Source organism: Oryctolagus cuniculus, chromosome 4 (genome assembly GCF_964237555.1).
Source record: "Oryctolagus cuniculus chromosome 4, mOryCun1.1, whole genome shotgun sequence".
In the NCBI taxonomy this organism is placed as follows: domain Eukaryota; kingdom Metazoa; phylum Chordata; class Mammalia; order Lagomorpha; family Leporidae; genus Oryctolagus; species Oryctolagus cuniculus.
The window spans coordinates 83,312,891-83,333,244 of NC_091435.1; the positions used below are offsets into that span (position 1 = coordinate 83,312,891).

General features: G+C 41.5%; 1 protein-coding gene across 3 annotated transcripts in view; it reads left to right on the plus strand.

Annotated features, from left to right (window-relative positions):
- Positions 1-20,354, plus strand: part of PAK2 (p21 (RAC1) activated kinase 2) — a 125,839-nt gene that overhangs the window by 84,606 nt on the left and 20,879 nt on the right. For all 3 annotated transcript variants that reach the window (XM_017346650.3, NM_001082756.1, XM_070071666.1), the window contains 9 exon segments: positions 130-230; positions 540-687; positions 3,236-3,267; positions 7,626-7,733; positions 8,754-8,886; positions 12,578-12,641; positions 15,644-15,692; positions 16,156-16,268; positions 18,885-19,002. In XM_017346650.3, coding sequence (XP_017202139.1) covers positions 130-230; positions 540-687; positions 3,236-3,267; positions 7,626-7,733; positions 8,754-8,886; positions 12,578-12,641; positions 15,644-15,692; positions 16,156-16,268; positions 18,885-19,002 — 866 coding nt within the window.

Sequence of the window (20,354 nt, forward strand, 5' to 3'; positions counted from 1 at the left end):
CCACTGTTTGGAGGGGGAAATCTGTGTTCTAGTAATTTTGTTCCTAATCTGTTTTAGGAAAAAATGTATGTAAAAGTGCCTTCATTAACTTTGAATAGGCTGATTTTTTTTTTTTTTAATGCCCTCTAGGAAGTAAAAAGAAAGAAAAAGAACGACCAGAGATTTCTCCTCCCTCTGATTTTGAGCACACCATCCACGTCGGCTTCGATGCTGTTACTGGAGAATTCACCGTGAGTGTCCTTAGTCACAGCGCGTTGATAGCATTACAGAAGTCTCAGACCTTTGTCTTCAGAATTAAGTTCCAAGTTAGCTTTTCTGTCCATGACTGCTTCTTACTGCTTTTTGCCTCTTAGCGGGTGGATGTATCGTTTGTCCTAGGGAGCTGAGTGTATTCATTATGATTCTACTAAATATAGAAAATTTCATCAAACCTGCAGTTGTGTAGATTTTTTCCCCCTGTATTTTGTCATCTATCTCTGGAAGCTCGTTGTGTTAGAGCCGTTCGGATCCAGGGGAGTAGCTGCGTGTCTCTTTGCCAGGGCATGCCGGAGCAGTGGGCACGCCTGCTGCAGACGTCCAACATCACCAAACTCGAGCAGAAGAAGAACCCACAGGCAGTGCTGGACGTGCTCAAGTTCTATGACTCCAACACCGTGAAGCAGAAGTACCTGAGCTTCACTCCTCCGGGTAAGACGGCAGACGCTGCAAACGACAGAGTGACACAGAGAATGCCAGCCACTTCTTGATTAAAAGACAACTTGTACAAAAATGAAAAGCTAAACTATGGTTTTTGTCCCCACTTTTCCCCCCAGTACAGATTTTGCCTTTGTAAATTGATTAGGGCAGCTCCAAGATCATATTAATCTCATAGCTGTGCCAGAAGTGGAGTTAATAGATGTCTTGGCTTTCTGTTTCTTTTAGTTTGTTTTTTTCTCCTTGCTGCTTTTGAACAACTTCCAGCCATAGAAGCAGAAAGCAAATTGTAGACACGTTCATGTTAGAAATAAATTTATTTTTAGTGGGATAGAAGGAAAGCTATTTCACTATATAAATGAACAGACTCAAAGTAAAAAAGTGTTTACTCAAAAATTGAAACTCATCAGTCATATAAATATGTAAAATATAATTAAGCATTAGCACTGAAAGGACTTATGCCTCAGAGTTGCAGTTTCACGTAAGAATTGGAGTGTAATAGGTTTTTAAAAGCAAATTGGTTGGTTGACGTCTTCACCTTTGTTTTATTTTTAGGCTTCAGTCCGTCATGCTAGGTGGTGGTGGTGGTTGTTGTTGGTTTGGTTTTTTGTTGTTTTTTTTTTTTTTTTTTGACTTATTTATTTATTTAGAAGGCAGAGTTACAGAGAAGCAGAGATAGAGGCAGAGAGAGGGGGAGAGAGAGGGGGAGAGAGAGAGACAGGGACAGAGGTCTCCATCTGCTGGGTCACTCTCCAAATAGCTGCAACGGCTAGAGCTGTGCCAATCTGAAGCCAGGAGCCAGGAGGTCCTTCCGGGTCTCCCATGTGGGTGCAGGGGTCCAAGGATTCAGTCCATCCTCCACTGCTTTCCCAAACCATAGCAGAGAGCTGGATTGAAAGTGGAGCAGCCGGGACATGAACCGGTGCCCATATGGGATGCTGGCACTGCAGGCTGTGGCTTTACCTGCTTTGCCACAGTGCCGGCCCCATGCTAGTTCTTACTCTGTCTTTTCTTGCAGTTTATTGGTTAAAGAAAATTGTTTGCCTTTTTAGCCTCTGTGAATTTTGTTAAGTATGTCCACAGGATGTCATTTAGTGTGCTGCTCTCTCTCTCAAACCATGCATGCAGTTTTGTTTTCTTTTTAGATTTTATTTGAGAGACAGACAGACAGACAAGACAGTTCATTCCAGTGATTCACTCGCAAAATGCCCACAATAGCCAGAGCTGAGCCAGAGGCAAGAACTGTGAACTCCATTCAGGTCTTCCACCTGGGTGGCAGGAACCCAATTACTTGAGCCATCACTGTGGCCACACCAAGTCTTCATTGGCAGGGGCTAGTGATAGAAGCCAAAGCCAGGAATCAAACCCAGTATTCCAGTGTGGGACATGGTTGTCTTAACAGCTAGACCAATCACCTGCCCCCATACATCTAATTTTTAAAACAATTGAGCCAAAGTCATAACATGTGGTTTGAGTTAATTGTGCTTAATATGTTTGCATCCCTGCAGAAATAAGGGCTATTCTCAAGAAGAGATAGACTTCTTTATAAGTGGTATTGACCTTTTTCACTTTAGTATGTCCTTAGGAAAATACCAGACTTGCCTTTAGAACCTTTGTGTCGGACAGTAAATCTGTGTAATTTAATAATTTTTTAAAAAAGATTTATTTATTTATTTGATAGGCAGAGTTACACAGACAGAGGGAGACATAAAGAGAGGTCTTTATTCACTGATTCACTGATTCACTCACCAAATGGCCACAATGGCCAGAGCTGAGCTGATCCAAAGCCAGGAGCCAGGAGTTTCTTCCAGGTCTCCCACGCAGGTACAGGGGCCCAAGGACTTGGGCCGTCTTCCACTGCTTTCCCAGGCTGTCAGTAGAAAGATGGACTGGAAGAGGAGCAGCTGGGACTTGAACCAGTGCCCACATGGGATGCTGGCACCACAGGCGGAGGCTTAACATACTACACCACATCACTGACCCCAATGTTAGTAATTTTTAAAAAACAATGTTTAACCAGTAAATGGTAGATTGTTTACATGTGTTGTTGAGTATGTGAATAAACTCATTAGTCTTAAGAGGGATTTTTCAGAAGGAAACAGAAAACTTAGAGTTTTACTTTACACAAATGCCATTGTTTGAATGATGACTTTAGTAAGTTCTTCAGTAGGAAGTTTTCTAGAGATAGTTTCTTTATCAATAAATTTATTTTGTTTTGATGAATACACACTGGGAGATATAGTTTCAAATAAATTTTAATAACTATTAAGAAATAAGTTACAGGTCAAAATCTGTCCATTTCAAGTACACAATTCTGTGATTTTTGGTAAATTCAGAGTTCCATTAGGATTTGAGATATATCAGCTCAATCTTAAATAAATTCTTGTTCAAGTACTGGTTTTGTTATTTTGCTTGAGTTTTTCAACCTAAAATGAAGCCAGTTTAAGACTACCTCACTTGCTTTTTATTTTTTAGTCATATAAATATTTTATTTCTTGAATTGTTAACATTATTTTCTGATTGTTTCCTCTTTCATATTCAGAGAAAGATGGCTTCCCTTCTGGAGCACCAGCAGTAAGTTATAATTTATTCTTATACCATATAAACCTCAGTGTTGATTTTGCTTTCTAAAATAAAGTCCCATTAGAGGTAAATAGCTACCTAATATCTTTTTAGCTAGCCACTGGAAGAAGCCATATTAGTAAGTAGAATTTTCTTGATGGGATACTTGAAGTAACTAAAATTTATAATGACCTCTAGAGCAGTGTGCTACTTCTGGTCATGTTTCCATGTGCAGACACGAATACAGAGAACTTGCTAAGAGATCCCTCCCTTTCCCTTTCTGGCACCATTCTATTGAACATAGACTGTGGAAGCATCCTGAACGACTAAAGCTAGTCAGTCTAAACTGAAACTTTATAAACACAGTTACCTCTTGGAAACACTCACTGTTTCATGTTCAGTTGGGAGGGGGAACAGTCTCCTGGAGTTGTATGAGTACTAACATTTAAAATACCTACCTTGTACTTGCTTGGGCAGCACATCTACTGAATTATCTATCTACCTACTGGGACCGGCATTGCGGCACAATGGGTGAATTGCCCATATGAGTTCCAGTTGCTCCACTTCCAGTCCAACTCCCTTCCCTGCTAATGCATCTGTGAATACAGCAGAAGATGGCTCCAGTGCTTGGGCCCCTGTACCCGTGTTCAAGACACGGGTGGAGTTCCAGGCTCCTGGCTTTAGTGTGGCCTGGACCTGGCTGCTGCAGCCACTTGGGGAGTGAACCAGCAGGTGGAAGATTGACTTTTCCCTCCCTCCCTCCCGCCCTCCCGCCCTCCCTCCCTCTCTTCCTTCCTATTTATTTGAGAGGCAGAGTTACAGACAGAGGAAGAGACAGAAAGATTTTTCATTTTCTGGCTCACTCCCTCAAATGGCCACAATGGCCGGAATTGGCCATTAGGAGCCAGGAGCTTCCTCCAGGTATCCCATGAGAATGCAAGGGCCCAAACACTTGGGCCATCTTCTGCTGCCCTCCCAGGCCGTGGCAGAGAGCTGGGTCGGAAGAGGAGCAGCTGGGACACAAACCGGGACATGTGGGATGCCAGTGCTGCAAGAGGAGGCTCAGCCCACCACACCACAGTGCCAGCCCCTTTTTCTAACTCTTCCTTTCAAATAAATAAAATGTTTTTAAAAATCTTTTTAAAGAATAAAATATCTATGTATCTGTCATATAATAAACTTTTGTATTATATAGGTTCATTCTTTACCTTGTTGCTTTTTTTTTTTTTTTAAGGTTTATTTTATTTATTTGAAGGGTAGGGTCGGGGGAAAGAGAGAGAGGGAGATATCTTCCATCTGCTATTTTACTCCTTAAATAGCTTCAATGGCTGGGACTTGGCTGGGCTGAAGCCAGGAACTGGGACCTTCTCCCAGGTCTCCAACATAGGTGTAGGGGCCCAACACTTGAGCCATTCTATGCTGCTTTCCCCAGCACCTTAGCAAGTAGCTGGATCAGAAGTAGAACAGCCAGGACTCAAACCAGCATCCATATTCGATGTCAGTGTCAAAGCCAGCAGCTTTATTCACTATACCACACCACCAGCCCCACCATTTTTGCTTTTTTAACGACTACTTTTTCTGGTGGTTGTGGATTTTTATGTTTTTAAGATTTATTTGTTGGGGTGGGCGCTGTGGTGCAGAGGGTTAACGCCCTGGCCTGAAGTACTGGCATCCCATATAGGCACCTGTTTGAGACTCAGCTGCTTCACTTCCCATCCAGCTCTCTGGTAGAAGATGGCCCAAGTCCTTGGGCCCCTGTACCCATGTGGGAGACCCAGAGGAGACTCTTGGCTCCTGGCTTCAGATTGGCGCAGCTCCAGCTGTTGCAGCCAATTGGAGAGTTAACCATTGCATGGAAGACCTCTCTCTCTCTCTCTGCCTCTCTTCTCTCTGTATAACTCTAACTTTCGAATAAAGAAATAAATCTTTAAAAAGAAAAAAGATTTATTTGTTACTTGAAAGACGTAGTGACAGAGAGAGAAAGACGTCTTCCATCTGCTAGTTCACTCCCCAGATGGCCACAACAGCCAGGGCTGGGTGAGGCCGAAGCCAGGAGACTGGAACTCTCTCCCACATCTCCATTGCGTGGCAGGGGCCCAAGTATTTGGGCCATCATCAGCTACTTTCCCAGGCACATTAGCAGGAAGGTGGATCAGAAGCAGAGCGGCTGGGATTCCAGCCAACATTCTGATATGGAATACCAGCATTGCCAGCAACAGTTCACCCTGCTGCATCACAGCACCAGCCCCATGGCTATTTTAAATGTCCAGAAATCACTGGGGACTAGCACTTAGTACAGCAGGTTAAGCCACCATCTGCAGCACAGGCATCCCATATGGGCTCTGGTTCGCATCCCAACTGCTACTGATTCAGCTCCCTGCTAATGTGCCTGGGAAAACAGCGGAGGACGGCCACTGTTTCCTCCCCAAATGGCCTCAATGGCCAAGGGTGGGCCAGGCTGAAGTTAGCAGCCAGGAACTCTGTCCACGTCTCCCACATGGGTGGCAGGGACCCAGGTACATGTGCCATCCTCTGCTGCATTTACAACTACATTAGCTGGGATCTGGATTCGAAACTGAGCAGCCAGGATTACAACTGGCTCTCTGATGTTATGCTGGCATCACAGGTGGTGGCATAACCCACTGTGCCATAATACCAGCCCATTTTTTTCATCTTAAAAATAGATTATTTACTCTTTAGGGCATTGGATATATATGCTTATTTAAATAATATAAATAATATTCTCAAGAATATTTGATAGGAGCCGACGCTGTGGCGTAGCTGGTAAAGCTGCTGCCTGCAGTGCCGGCATCCCATATGGGCACCAACATCCCATATGGGCACCAGTTCAAGTCCTGGCTGCTCCACTTCCAATCCAGCTCTCTGCTATGGCCTGGGAAAATAGTGGAAAATGGCCCAAGTGCTTGGTCCCCTGAAGCCAATGGGAGACTCAGAAAAAGCTCCTGGCTCCTGACTTCGAGTCGGCCAGCTCCAGCTGTTGCAGCCATTTGGGGAGTGAACTGCAGTTAGAAGACCTCTCTCTCTTTTTCTCTCTCTGCCTCTGCCTCTAACGCTTTCAAATAAATGAGTAAATCTTTTTTTAAAAAAGAATATTTGATGATCTCCATAAACATTTCATAAACATTCGCATAACTCAAAATCATCTCTTTTTTTTTTTAAGATTTTATTTGTCTATTTGACAGGTAGAGTTACAGACAGTGAGGGAGAGGTCTTCCTTTCTCTTCCCAAATTGCTGCAAAGGCCAGAACTGGACTGATCCAAAGCCAGGAGCCAGGAGCCTCCTCCAGGTCTCCCACATGGGTGCAGGGGCCCAAGCACATGGGCCATCTTCTGCTGCTTTCCCAGGCCATCAGCAGAGACCTGGATCAGAAGAGGAGCAGCCAGGACTCATACCAGTGTTCATATGGGATGCCGGGGCCATAGGTGGAGGATTAACCTACTGTACCACAGCACCGACCCTCAAAATCATCTTTACTTTTAAAATTATTGTATTAGAGGGCTGGCATCATGGCATAGTGGGTTAGACCACTGTCTGCTATGCCGATGTCCCATACGGGCACCGGTTTGTGTCCCCGAGGCTCTACTTCCAATCCAGTTCCTTACTAAGGCTTGGAAAAGCAGCAGAAATGGCCCAAGTGTGTGCACCCCTTTTCCCACATGGAAGACCTGGAAGAAGCTCCTGGCTCCTGGCTCCACCTAGCTCAGCTCTGGCCATTGCAGCCATCTAGGGAATGAACCAATGAATGGAAGATATTTCTCTTTCCTCTCTCTGCTCTCTGCAGTGTGGACTTTCAAATAAATAAATAAAATCTTTTTTTTTTTTTTTTTTTTTTTTTTTTTTTTTTTTTTTTGACAGGCAGAGTGGACAGTGAGAGAGAGAGACAGAGAGAAAGGTCTTCCTTTTGCCATTGGTTCACCCTCCAATGGCTGCCACTGCTGGCGTGCTGTGGCTGGCGCACTGTGCTGATCCGAAGGCAGGAGCCAGGTGCTTCTCCTGGTCTCCCATGTGGGTGCAGGGCCCAAGCACTTGGGCCATCCTCCACTGCCTTCCCTGGCCACAGCAGAGAGCTGGCCTGGAAGAGGGGCAACCGGGACAGAATCCAGCGCCCCGACCGGGACTAGAACCCTGTGTGCCGGCGCCGCTAGGTGGAGGATTAGCCTATTGAGCCGTGGCGCCAGCTAAATAAAATCTTTAAAATTTATTGTATTAGAACCAGTGAGGATTTATCGTTTTGAAATGAGTTATTAAAGGAAGTAAACTTTCTCAAATATGTTTAACAAAGAGTAATATTGTTAACTTTTAATTTTATTGGCTTGTCTTCCTTCCTTTGCTTACATGATAAATGCAGCTGAATACCAAGGTATCAGAAACATCAGCAGTAGTAACAGAAGAAGATGACGATGACGAAGAGGCGGCACCTCCTGTTATTGCCCCACGGCCAGATCATACAAAATCAGTGAGTGCTGGAGTAGTGAACTGGGCTATGTGTGTTTTAAAAACAGTATTTGACTAGTTTTAGAAAGTCTTTGAGTTTAGAAGATCTTAGTATGGGGAGATTGAACTAGGAGATCATTGCCTAAACACTGTTCTTCAGAAGCTAGTTTTTTGAAATTGAAATCTAATGGCTTCTACATTTCTCTTGAAGCCTTGATGTCACTCTACAGGTGGTTGAGAATGAAATTCCTAACCAGGTAGAGGAGAATTTTAATAATAATGACTTTATAGGGAGCCAAAAAGAGAAAATAGCAAGTGCTGTCCTTCTCCCTGTACTAATACAAGTACAAGTAAGACTGAGGGCAGGTGCTTTGCAGTGAAATGCAGTGTGGTGGCACAGTTGGCAGGTGAAGCTCTGGATCCTGATCTAATGCTAGAATTCTGCTAGAGTATTTTCTTTATTCCTTAGAACTCACTGTTTGAAATGGAGTGGTAGACGTTATGTTTCTGTCAGAGTTCTTGTAGGAATCAACAATAGTTATTTCAGTGTCAGAGATTCTGTTCTCTTGCATTTTATATACCTTTTGTAATAAAAGCCTAATTTGTAAGCTTTGCTTCTTTCTACTGCACTACTATACTACTATACAACTGGTTGGCTAAACTTCAGAATATAAACATGCTATGCCATAGAAAAATATTTAACACTCATTCTTCTTAGTTACATTATTTTTTGTAGTCTGAAAATATTCCCGTTCTTTAGAGCAATGGGAGAAGCTGCTTAGTTTTGGTCAAAAATCAACTGAATAGAGTACCAGTAAAAATATCTTTCTTCAAATCTTGAGGCCAGTGTTTGCACAGTAGTGAACATACCACTTGAAATGCCTGCATCCCATACTGGAGGGTTTGAGTCCTGGCTTTGCTCTTGATTGCAGCTTCTGTCTAATGTGTACCCTGTGAGGTACACATTAAGCCTAAGATCATTCTTTGTCTTTAAAAAAAAAAAAAAAAAACAAAAACTCAACGTTGTGCTGTGTCTCTGCAGATTTATACACGGTCTGTAATTGACCCTATTCCTGCACCAGTTGGTGATTCTCATGTTGATAGTGGTGCCAAGTCTTCAGATAAACAGAAAAAGAAAACCAAGATGACAGATGAAGAGATTATGGAGAAATTACGTATGTTACCTACATTTTACATTACTCTTAAATTTTTAACATTTCTTAAAACATTTTTCCCAGTGAATTTTAACTTGTTACTTATATTTTGACTTAAAGGTAGATGATAAATTAATTTCATAAAGAATAATAACTTCAGAGAAAAGCTGGTGAAACCAAAGTAATATCTTCTTTATTTGTTTATTAGTGCATTTGAAAGAGTTTATGTGTTGACCAGTGGCAGTGTTTCACCAATAGTATCTTTGGAAGCAATACCTTTTATCTAAGGTACATAGATGGAAACCTTACCAAAGCATGTTTGTATATAATTTATGTATACCTGTACCTTCTTAGTACGAACCTGCAGAGGTCCCTAAATAATTAAACAGGATGACCTTCTGTAGATTTGTGTATAGAACAAAAGCTGTCTGGGGAAAATGTTTTTCTCTTCTTCCTTTTAATACACCAACTGTTTATCATTAGCCTGAATTGAACATTGAAAAAATGTAAATAGATCCAGGGAGAGGGTATTAATAATGTCTGGTGACAGGGGTAAAGTAACACTAGAGAACATTGACCCAGAGAAAACAAGGAAAACTATTTTGTGGATGGATTATTTTAAACATTTATATGCTATACATCTACTTATTTTTTGATTTCTCAGTACTTTCATGTGTAAACCTGCTTTTATTCCACTATTTTGTAGACATATATAATATTTCTTCTTTTAGGGGACCTGCTTATTTAAAAAAAAACTAGTAATTGTCACCATTCAGTTATGACCTTTACCTGTCACATCTCTTATCTTTTGGTATGTTTTTGCCCTTAGCATCTTTTTTTTTTAGGATTTTTACTTTATTTATTTGAAAGGCAGAGTGATAGGGAGAAAGAGAGATCGTCCATCTTCTGTTTCACTTCTCAAATGCCTGCATCAGCTGGGGCTGGTTCAAGCTGAAGCCAGGACCCTGGAACTTCATCTGGGTCTCCCACCTGGGAGGCAGGGACCCAAGTACTTGGACTGTCTCTGCTGCTTTCCCAGGCACATTAACAGGGAGCCTGATTGGAAGTAGAGCAGCTGGGACTCAAACTGGCACTCTGATATGCTATGCCAGCATCACAGGGAGACCCCAGGAGGGAGAGTGAAAGAAACAGTGGATGGAAGATCTCTGCGTCTCTGTCTGTGTGTCCCTGTCACTGTGCCTTTCAAGTAGATGAAAATATATACACAGAGCCCTGCACTGCGGTGCAGTGAGTAGAGCCACCGCCTGCCATGCTGGTATCCCATGCAGACACCTGCTTCTAATCCAGCTCCTTTTCTAGTGTGCCTGGGAGAAGAGCAGAAGATGGCCCAAGTACTCAAGCCTTTGCCACCCAGATGGAGTTCTAGACACCTGGCTTCTGCCTTGCCATTGCAGCCATTTGGGGAGTGAAATAACAGATGGAAGATCTCTTTCTCTCCCTCTCTTTCTGTACTTCTACCTTTCAAATAAATGAATTTTTAAAAACAAGGGAGGAGAGAACTTCCACTTTGACTATGACCTCTTTTAAATAAGATCGGAGTTGGCGAACTCATTCCATAGCCTTGGCAACTCATGACAAGAGCCTAGGGTGATTACTGACACCATAAACAAGAGTGTCAATTTGTTAAGTCAACAACAGGAGTCATTGTGCACTTATTCCTCATGTAGGATCTCTGTCCTTAATGTGTTGTACAATGTGAATTAATGCTATAACTAGTACTCAAACAGTATTTTACACTTTGTGTTTTGGTGTGGGTGCAAACTGTTGAAATCTTTACTTAATTTATACCAAATTGATCTTCGGTATATAAAGAGAATTGAAAATGAATCTTGATGTGAATGGAAGGGGAGAGGGAGCAGGAAAGGGGAGGGTTGCGGGTGGGAGGAAGTTATGAGGGGGGAAGCCATTATAACCCATAAACTGTGCTTTGGAAATTTATATTTATTAAATAAAAGTTAAAAAAGAGAAAATACATGTTAGTAAAAAATAAGAGTGGGAATAAGAGAGGAAGGAGGAAGAGTGGTGGGAGTATGACACAGTGGGAAGAATCAGCATGTTCCTAAAGTTGTTATTATGAAATGTATGAATTTTGTAAAGCTCTATAGTTCTGCATACATTCCTAGGGACTTACTTCTAAGGGTACAGTCTAAAAGCTTGCTATGGAACCCCCAAATCCCCTTAAGCTGGGTGGTAAAAATAACATTTTAAGTGTTAAAGTGATCATATGGATAGGGTTAAGTATTAAAGTGATCATATAGATAGGATTAAGTGTTAAAGGGATCATACAAATAAGATCAAGTGTCTGGTAATAATAATAGATAGAATTAAAAAGGAGAGACTATTCTAACATGGGAAGCAGTCCACACAGAAGACTCATAGAGAACGACAATCGATTTAAGTAGCACTCTGACCTCAGAATCAGCCCATAAAGGCATTTTGGTCTGGCTGAAAAGCCCGTGAGAACATTTCAGGCATGGAAAGCCAAGACACTGTGGCAAAAAAAGGCCTACATAAAGGGTCTCTGTGACAGAGACCCCAGTGGAAAAAAGTGGTCATCAAAGAAGGAGATGTATTTCTCTGAAAGGAGGAGAGAACTTCCATTTTGCTTATGGCCTTGTCTAAATACTGATAGTTTGTGGGTTCAAAACACTTCCATAGCTGAGGCAGCTCATGTCAAGAGCCTCGAATGATCACTGATGTCATACATAAGAGTGTTAATTGTTAAATTAACAAGAATCACAGCACTAACTTCTCATGTAGGACCTCTATCTTCAAAAGTTTTTTTTGTTTTTTTGTTTTTTTGTTTTTTTTTGTTTGTTTTTGTTTTTGTTTTTGTTTTTGTTTTTTTTTTTTTTGACAGGCAGAGTGGACAGAGAGAGAGAGCGAAAGGTCTTCCTTTTTCTGTTGGTTCACCCCACAAATGGCCACTGCAGCTGTGCTGATCGGAAGCCAGGAGCCAGGTGCTTCTCCTGGTCTCCCATGCGGGTGCAGGGCCCAAGCACTTGGGCCATCCTCCGCTGCACTCCCGGGCCACAGCAGAGAGCTGGACAGAAAAAGGAGTGACCGGGACAGAATCCGGCGCCCCGACCGGGACTAGAACCCTGTGTGCCAGCGCTGCAGGCAGAGGATTAGCCTATTGAGCCATGGCGCCAGCCTGTATTTTGAGAGTTAACAGTAAAACTTGTTCTCAAAGATTTATTTCATTTTAGTGTATTAAGTGGAGGATATTCTTATGTCTCATAAGTTATAGTTATGTCTAACTGCTTGCAGAAAAAAGGTATCATTCTTGGGTGCTTCTTTAAAGTTAATTAAGTTTCTTTTAAAAAAATGAAATTAACTTCAAGATGTGATGACTTTGAACAGCCCTTGCTTGACTGTTGAGGAACAGTTTTTGTGTTTTTTTTTTTTTTTCGTGCAAATTGTTAAATTCTTTACTTAGTATAAGTTGGTCTTCTGTGTATAAAGTTAATTGAAAATGGATCTTAGTGGAGAATGGGACTGGGAATGGGAGAGGAAGGAGGAGGAGAATGGTGGGAGTGTGGGTAGGAGAGCAGATATGCTGGGAAGAATCATTATATTCCTAAAGTTGTACTTATGAAATGTATAAAGTTTGTATTCTTAAATAAAAGGTTTCTTTGGGGAAACAAAATGCTTAACTGATTTTTAAACTTCTTGTTTTTGTTTACAATAGGAACTATTGTGAGCATAGGTGACCCTAAGAAAAAATATACAAGATATGAAAAAATTGGACAAGGGTAAGTACATATTTTTTTTTTTTTTATTTTTTTTAGTATCTTTTTTCTTTTTTTATATTTTTTTTGTTATTTTTATTGTACTTTTACAGTAAGTACATATTTATAATTGTATTTGTGTTTATAACAGTATTCATTATTTTCTAGGTATACAGCCTGCATCTCTTGCCTCCTGACAATGAGCACTTACATATTCTCTAAGTTATATTCTTGGGGATTTGTATAAATAAGTAATCTGGTTGTTATTAGATGCTGTTTAAAATATCATTTATCAATGACTTTACATCACTTTTTGTTTGTTTTGTTTTAAAGATTGATTTATTTATTTGAAAGTCAGAGTTAAACAGAGAGGAGAGGCAGGGAGAGAGAGAGAGAGAGAGAGAGAGAGAGGGAGGGAGGGAGGGAGGGAGGGAGAGCGGGAGGGAGGTCTTCCATCCACTGGTTCACTCTCCAGTTGGCCACAACAGCCGGAGCTAGGCGATCCAAAGCCAGTAACCAGGAGCTTCTTCCAGATCTCCATGCAGGTACAGGGGCCCAAGGACTTGGGCCATCTTCTTCTGCTGCTATCCCAGTCCATAGCAGACAGCTGAATCGCAAGTGGAGCAGCTGAGTCTCGAACCGGTGCCCATAAAAGATGTCAGCACTGCAGGTGGCGGCTTTACCAGCTACGCCACAGCGCCGGCCCCTACATCATTGTTTGTTATAAAGATCAGTTTGCATCGAAGGTGAAGAATCAGAGAGGTGGAAAATTTGCCTGTAAAGTATATTTAATAGATAAGAATAGTATTTATTGCAGGATCATAGGCAATAAAAACATGTACTTAAAATTATATTGTTGGGACTGGCATTGTGGCATAGTGGGTAAAGCCTGTGGCACAGGAATCCCATGTGACACTGATTCATGTCCTGTCCACTCCACTTCTGATCTGGCTCCCTGGTGGTGTTCTGGGAAAAGCTGCAGAAGATGGCTCAAGTGTTTGGGTCCCTGCTATCTATGTGGGAGATCTAGATGGGGCTCTTGGCTCTTGGCCTTGGGCTGGTCCACTCGTGGCCATTGAGGCCATGTGGGTAGTGAACCAACTGATGGAGGATCTGTCTCTCTGTAATTCTTGACTTTCAAGTGAATGAATAAATCTTTAAAAAAAATGACATGGTTGATCATTGATCTTTTTGCATCTACTGATCTGATTTTGTCTAATTTATGCTTTTTTATTTTTTTTTTATTTTTTTTTATTTTTTTGACAGGCAGAGTGGACAGTGAGAGAGAGAGAGACAGAGAGAAAGGTCTTCCTTTTTGCCGTTGGTTCACCCTCCAATGGCCGCCGCGGCCGGCGCGCTGCGGCCGGCGCACCGCGCTGATCCGATGGCAGGAGCCAGGAGCCAGGTGCTTTTCCTGGTCTCCCATGGGGTGCAGGGCCCAAGCACCTGGGCCATCCTCCACTGCACTCCCTGGCCACAGCAGAGGGCTGGCCTGGAAGAGGGGCAACCGGGACAGAATCCGGAGCCCCGACCGGGACTAGAACCTGGTGTGCCGGCGCCGCTAGGCGGAGGATTAGCCTAGTGAGCCGCGGCGCCGGCCTAATTTATGCTTTTAAACTATACTAACAATTCTTATTTTCTGTTGCTTGGAAGCAGGTAAACATCTCGATGTTTTTGTTACTGATCTCTGGGAAGTGCTCTTTGGATTTAGAAAGAACTTAAGCTCTAGAACATTAGAAAGAACCTGTGTTGAAAAATGCTTTAAAATTTTTTTTAACTAAATTCAGTTGGGGCACTTTTTATTTGTTCTGTTTTGTTTTTTTATTTGAGAGGTAGAGTTACAGAGAGAAGGAGAGAGAAAAAGGTCTTCCATCCATTGATGCAATCCCCAGTTGGCTGCAACAGCCAGAGCTACGCTGATCTGAAGTCAGGAGCCAGGAGCTTCTTCCAGGTCTCCCACGTGGGTGCAGAGCCCAAGGACTTGGGCCATCTTCCCCTGCCTTCCCAAGCCATTAACAGAGAGCTGGATCAGAAGAGGAGCAGCAGGGACTCAAACCAGCGCCCACAGCTCTGGCCCCTGGGCACTGTTTTTTAATCACAAAAAAAGTGAGATTCATCTTACTGCTTTTTAGCATAATAATGGATAAATAATATATATAATAGTAATGATGATCAAGAATAATATCTATCTATATGGATGACCATCACAAATCCAGTGTTAGCTAAGGAAAGCCAGTTGATTGGAACAGGCATTTGGTGTAGTATTTAAGATGCCCATGTCCCATATCAGAATTCTTGGGTTCAAGTCCCTGCTCTAGCTCCCAGTTCCAGCTCTCTGCTAATGTAGACGTTGGGAGATACTAGATGATAACACAAGCAATGTTGAGTGCCGTTTGCCCACGCGGGAGATCTGAATTGAGTTCTGGGCTCTGGCTTCAGCCTAGCCCAGCCCTGTCCCTTTATAGGCAGTTGGCAAGTGAAGCAGCAGATGGGAGAGTGCTTGCTCTCTGTCTCTCAAATAACTGTAAAATTTTTAATTAAAAAAATAAGTTGCAGGAAAAATGTGTAAAATCAAACTGTATAATGTTTAAAAATCAGGCTGAGTGCTAGTATATTCTATAAAGATATACCCCTGTGTCCTTTAGTTCAGTTTAGAGAAATGTGTGGAAATGACGCCATCAAATACAGGTGACCACTGGGAGCAGGGAGGATGCCTTTCAGGAACGATGGGCAGGAACCTTCACAGTCATTTGTAGTTGTTTCCTGAGCAAGGAAGTGTATTCATGAGTTAGGTTACATTTTTCCCTAATATTTTTATAGTTCTGAACTATTTCAAACATAAGTTTTAGTCACAAGGCTTGCCTCTTTTTCATCTTCTTTTCCTTTGATTTTGTTTTGACTTTTATTTCTTTTACAGGTGATGTCTTAAATGTTTTTTAATCCTTTTTTGACTTCTTGAAGTGTAAAGTCTTTGGATATTACAGTGATTTAGAAACCTTAAATCTTGTTATCTTTTCTCCCTCTAGGGCTTCTGGTACAGTTTTCACTGCTACTGATGTGGCATTGGGACAGGAGGTAGCTACTTTTTCATGCTTCTGAATGTTATTAGCTTTCCATGTAGCAGAAAACTAGATTAAAGCTGAGAATAATCAAGAGAAGTCTGTTTCCAGTTGAAGAGACCTGCTTTGTGTATCTATAGCATTTCTCACAGGGGAAAAAGGAATTATAACTTAGTATCATAAATAAACAAATATTAAAAGATTATTTTCCTAGCTTGGAATGAAAAGAGGGTTAATTCCTGCTGCTGTACTGATTTGGATTGGTTAATCAACGTCAAGATAAAACTAAAAATATTTAGGTTCTGTATATTGCAAAGAGTTGTGCATATGCAGTGTGGAATTACTAACTGTGAATGAGTTACAATCTCATTGTATAATATAATATGTATTTAATAAGTTAAACTGTTAACTGTTGTTTGTAATTTTCTATGAGGATTAGAAAATCTGTTGAGTTTTCTTCAATTCTGTTTCCATTATAGGTTGCTATCAAACAGATTAATTTACAGAAACAGCCAAAGAAGGAATTGATCATTAATGAAATTCTGGTGATGAAAGAGTTAAAAAATCCCAACATAGTTAACTTCTTGGACAGGTAATTGGAATTAAAAATGTGGAAATTTTAATTTTCATGGTTTGAAGGGGCTAATTGCTTCAGTTAAATGTCAGTGCTGGAGTGTAGCAGATAAATCTGCCGTCTGCAGTGGCAGCATCCATATGGAAACCGATTCAAGTCCTGGCTGCTCCACTTCAGATCTGGCTCTCTGTTAATGTGCCTGGGAAAGCAGTGGAAGAAGACCCAAGTCATTAGACCCTTATACCTGCATGGGCCACTTGGAAGAAGCTCCTGGTTCCTGGCTTTAGATAGCCCCAGCTCCAGTTCTCGTGGTCATTTGGGGAGTGAACCAGTGGATGGAAGACTTCTCTTTCTTTGCCTCTGCCTCTCTGTAACTCTGCCTTTCAAATAAATAAATAAATCTTTAAAAAAAAAAAATGTCAGTACTGGGCCTGACGTTGTAGCAGAGTGGTCTAAGTCACTGCCTGCAACACTGGCATCACTTATGAACTCCATGCGAGTTCCAGCTGCTCCACTTCCAATCCAGCTTCCTGCTAATGTGCCTGGGAAGTCACTAGAAAATAACCCAAGTAGTTGGGCCCCTGCCACCCACATGGGAGACCCAGATAGAGTTCCAGGCTCCTAGCTTCCACTTGTTCTGGCCCCAGCTATTGTGACCATTTAGGGACTGAACTGGTAGATGGTGGATAGAAAATCCCCCCCCCCCAACTCTGCCTTTCAAATAAATGAAGAAATCTTAAAAGAAAAGAAATGCATCAGGAGACAGCATTGTAGCACAGTGGGTTAAGCCCCACCATGCCAGCATCCAATATGGTGCTAGTTCTGGTCCCTGATGCTCCACCTCTAACAGCTCCCTGCTAGTGGCCTGAGAAAAGGAGCAGACAATGGCCCAAGTGCTTGGGCCCCTGCACCCATATGGGAGACCTGGAAAAAGCTCTTGGCTCCTGGCTTCTGCCTGGCCAAGCTCTAGCTGTTAGAGCCACTTGGGGAATGAGCTAGCAAATGGAAGGAAGATCTCTCCCTCTCTTCTTTTCTCTCTCCCTCTCGCTCTCCCCCTCCTTCCCTCCCACCACCTCTCTCCCATTCTCCCTCCAACCCCATGTATGTGTGTCTATAGCTCTGCCTTTGAAATAAATATTTTCTAAAAATGTCAGAGCTAAGAAATAAACTTGAAGGAGGAGAGGTAAAAGCACATTATGATTCAAAGTTTATTTTTCTACAGGGATATCTTATGGCAAATGAGAGAAGGTATTTAAACAAAGGACCATATATTCTATGAATTTTTATCTTAAAGGTTGGGTTTCATGAGTAAATTATATATTATCTACCAAAACCTCATTTAGGTGTGGGTGTTTGGCTCAGCTGTTAAGTTGCCACTTGGAATGCCTGTTATCTCCTATCAGAGCACTGGTTTGTATCCTGCCTACTCTGCTTCTGATCCATCTTCCAGCCAATGCGCCCCTGGGAGGCAGAGGTGATTACTCAAGTACTCAGATCCCTGCCACCCATGTGGGAGACCTCACTTGAGTTCCAGGCTCCTGGAAAAATGTTGTGAGCATTTGGGGGATGAACTAGTGGATGGAAAACTCTGGCTGACTGTTCTCTTTGTGTCTGTTTGTCTGTCTGTCTCTCTCCTTTCAAGTAATAATGAAAATAATGTTTTTAAAACCTCTCATTTAGTGTAGGAATTAATGTTGAATAATAGAACAAAAACCGGAATAGAAAATTATGTATATTACTACAACCACTTTTTAAATACTTAACAACATATGAATGAAAGACTTAGCAGAAGATGAAAATGTAATAGTGGTTTTATCGGAGTTACAGGATTATAGGCAACTTTCTTCCATATTTAAATTTGTTTAGAATGAGAAAAATAAAATTTTCAGGTACAATTTTTAAAAGTAATATTTCGGCCGGTGCCGCAGCTCAATAGGCTAATCCTCCACCTGCAGCGCCGGCACACCGGGTTCTAGTCCCGGTCAGAGCACCGGATTCTGTCCCGGTTGCTCCTCTTCCAGTCCAGCTCTCTACTGTGGCCCGGGAGTGCAGCGGAGGATGGCCCAGGTCCTTGGGCCCTGCACCTGCATGGGAGACCAGGAGAAGCACCTGGCTCCTGGCTTTGGATCAGTACAGTGCGCCGGCCACAGCGCACTGACCGCAGCGGCCATTGAAGGGTGACCTTTCTGTCTCTCTCTCTCACTGTCCACTCTGCCTGTCAAAAAAAAAAAAAGTAATATTTCAAGTCACTCTGGCATGGTGTTTACATCATTGGTTTCTGGCTTCTGATTCTGGTTCTGTTACTTAGTAGTTATGACTTTGAATAAGTTATTGAACCTCTTCAAGCCCCTGTCTCTTCATCTGCAAAACAGGATTCATAATTCTCACCTTATGGGGTTATTTTACTTGGAATAATCCATGTATGTACATACTCAGAATGATTCAGGAGCATCAAAATGATCCTTAGTTATTTTTCTGAGCTGTGTGTAGTATCTTTTCAGGTTTTCTTTCTAGTTCTCAAGATACTGATTCTCTAGCTCTCATCAAGATGTTTTACATTTGAATTCGTTAACAGAGAGAACCATGTGTGTAGACAACGAAAATGTGAGTGTATTTTGTGTGTTCTGTTTTTAGTTACCTAGTGGGAGATGAATTATTCGTGGTAATGGAGTACCTTGCTGGTGGCTCACTTACTGATGTTGTAACAGAAACCTGCATGGATGAAGCGCAGATTGCAGCTGTGTGCAGAGAGGTGGGTTTGCTCCCATGGTGATAAGCTATGGTGATCTGTAGTCAGCCAGAGATTAAAAGAATCAAAGGAATGTTTTTCTGTAACTTTTATTATGTGGAATAATTTCTCAGCGTACATACTCTGCAAGTTAGCCCATTCCATTTCATCATGCATGAGAGTTTCAGCCCTTCCCATCCTGTGCAGGATAATCAGGAAATGAAACTTTGACCTTGACCCAGTACGAGTAAAGAAATTGGTTGTTTCTTTGTGTTCATTAATGAATTTCTAGACATACCACAAAGGTACTTCAGTAAGTTTGTAGAAAATGCATCTTATCATGTAATTCCATTTTTGAAGTACCCTTGTGCTTATTTTAATCTGCTGAACTCAACATAAGTTGCCGAAGTCAAAGCCAAATCAACCTTTCTTTCTATCGAATCTTTTTCTCAGGAAAGACTTAAGTCAATGGTTTACTTATTGCCAATGAAACTGTAGTGCTGCTTTTTTCTAAAATCATAGGAGACTTTGTCACAAAGGGCAAGCTTGTAAAGGTCGTGGTAGACCCACATTAAATTCCAGGCTCCTGGCTTCCACCTGCCCCAGCCCTGGTTGTTGGGGACATTTTGAAAGTGAATCAGTGAATAGAAGATCTGTTTGTCTCTGTTTTTGGCATGCACTCTCTCTCTCTCTCTCTCTGCCTTTCAAATAAAATGAAAAAATTTTTGATACATTTTAAAAATATATTCATTTAAAATTTTAATTCTGAACTAATGGTGCTCCATATAATGGTTAACACCCTTCTGAAGGAATAAAATAAGAACTTATTAATAGTTCTGAATATGATGTCCCTTAACAAAGACTGTTTGATCATAGTTAAAAGTTGATGAAACATAATAATGTTGTCTATTTATACTTAGTTTTTGTAATACCTTTTTCATAATTGATGTAAAATTAATTTTAGGAGTTCCTCCGATAACCTTTCACTTGGCTTTTCTTCCATATGCCAATGTTTAAAAATTGCAAGAAGTTTGATTCTATTTATTTGTACTGGTATTATTCTGGGACTTCATGCTTTTTAAGAATCTCATTAAGTGCCTGCTAAATGTAATGTGTTAATACCCCATTGTTTCATTGAATGACTAGTAGTGTATTTCAAATGAGGTTTTTTTAAGTTATAAATCATGGGTAGACTTTATCTGTTGTTCTTTTTGATGAGAATGAAAAGTAAAAATTAACTTTTCCTGAGTTTGCAATGGGTGCTCTCAGTTCATATTCAGAAGCATTGGGGCAGAGTTATTAAACTCATTCTTGTGATTAAGGAAGGGAAGAATCTGTCTTCACCTTTTGACCTGTTACTTTCTGAAACGTGGCAT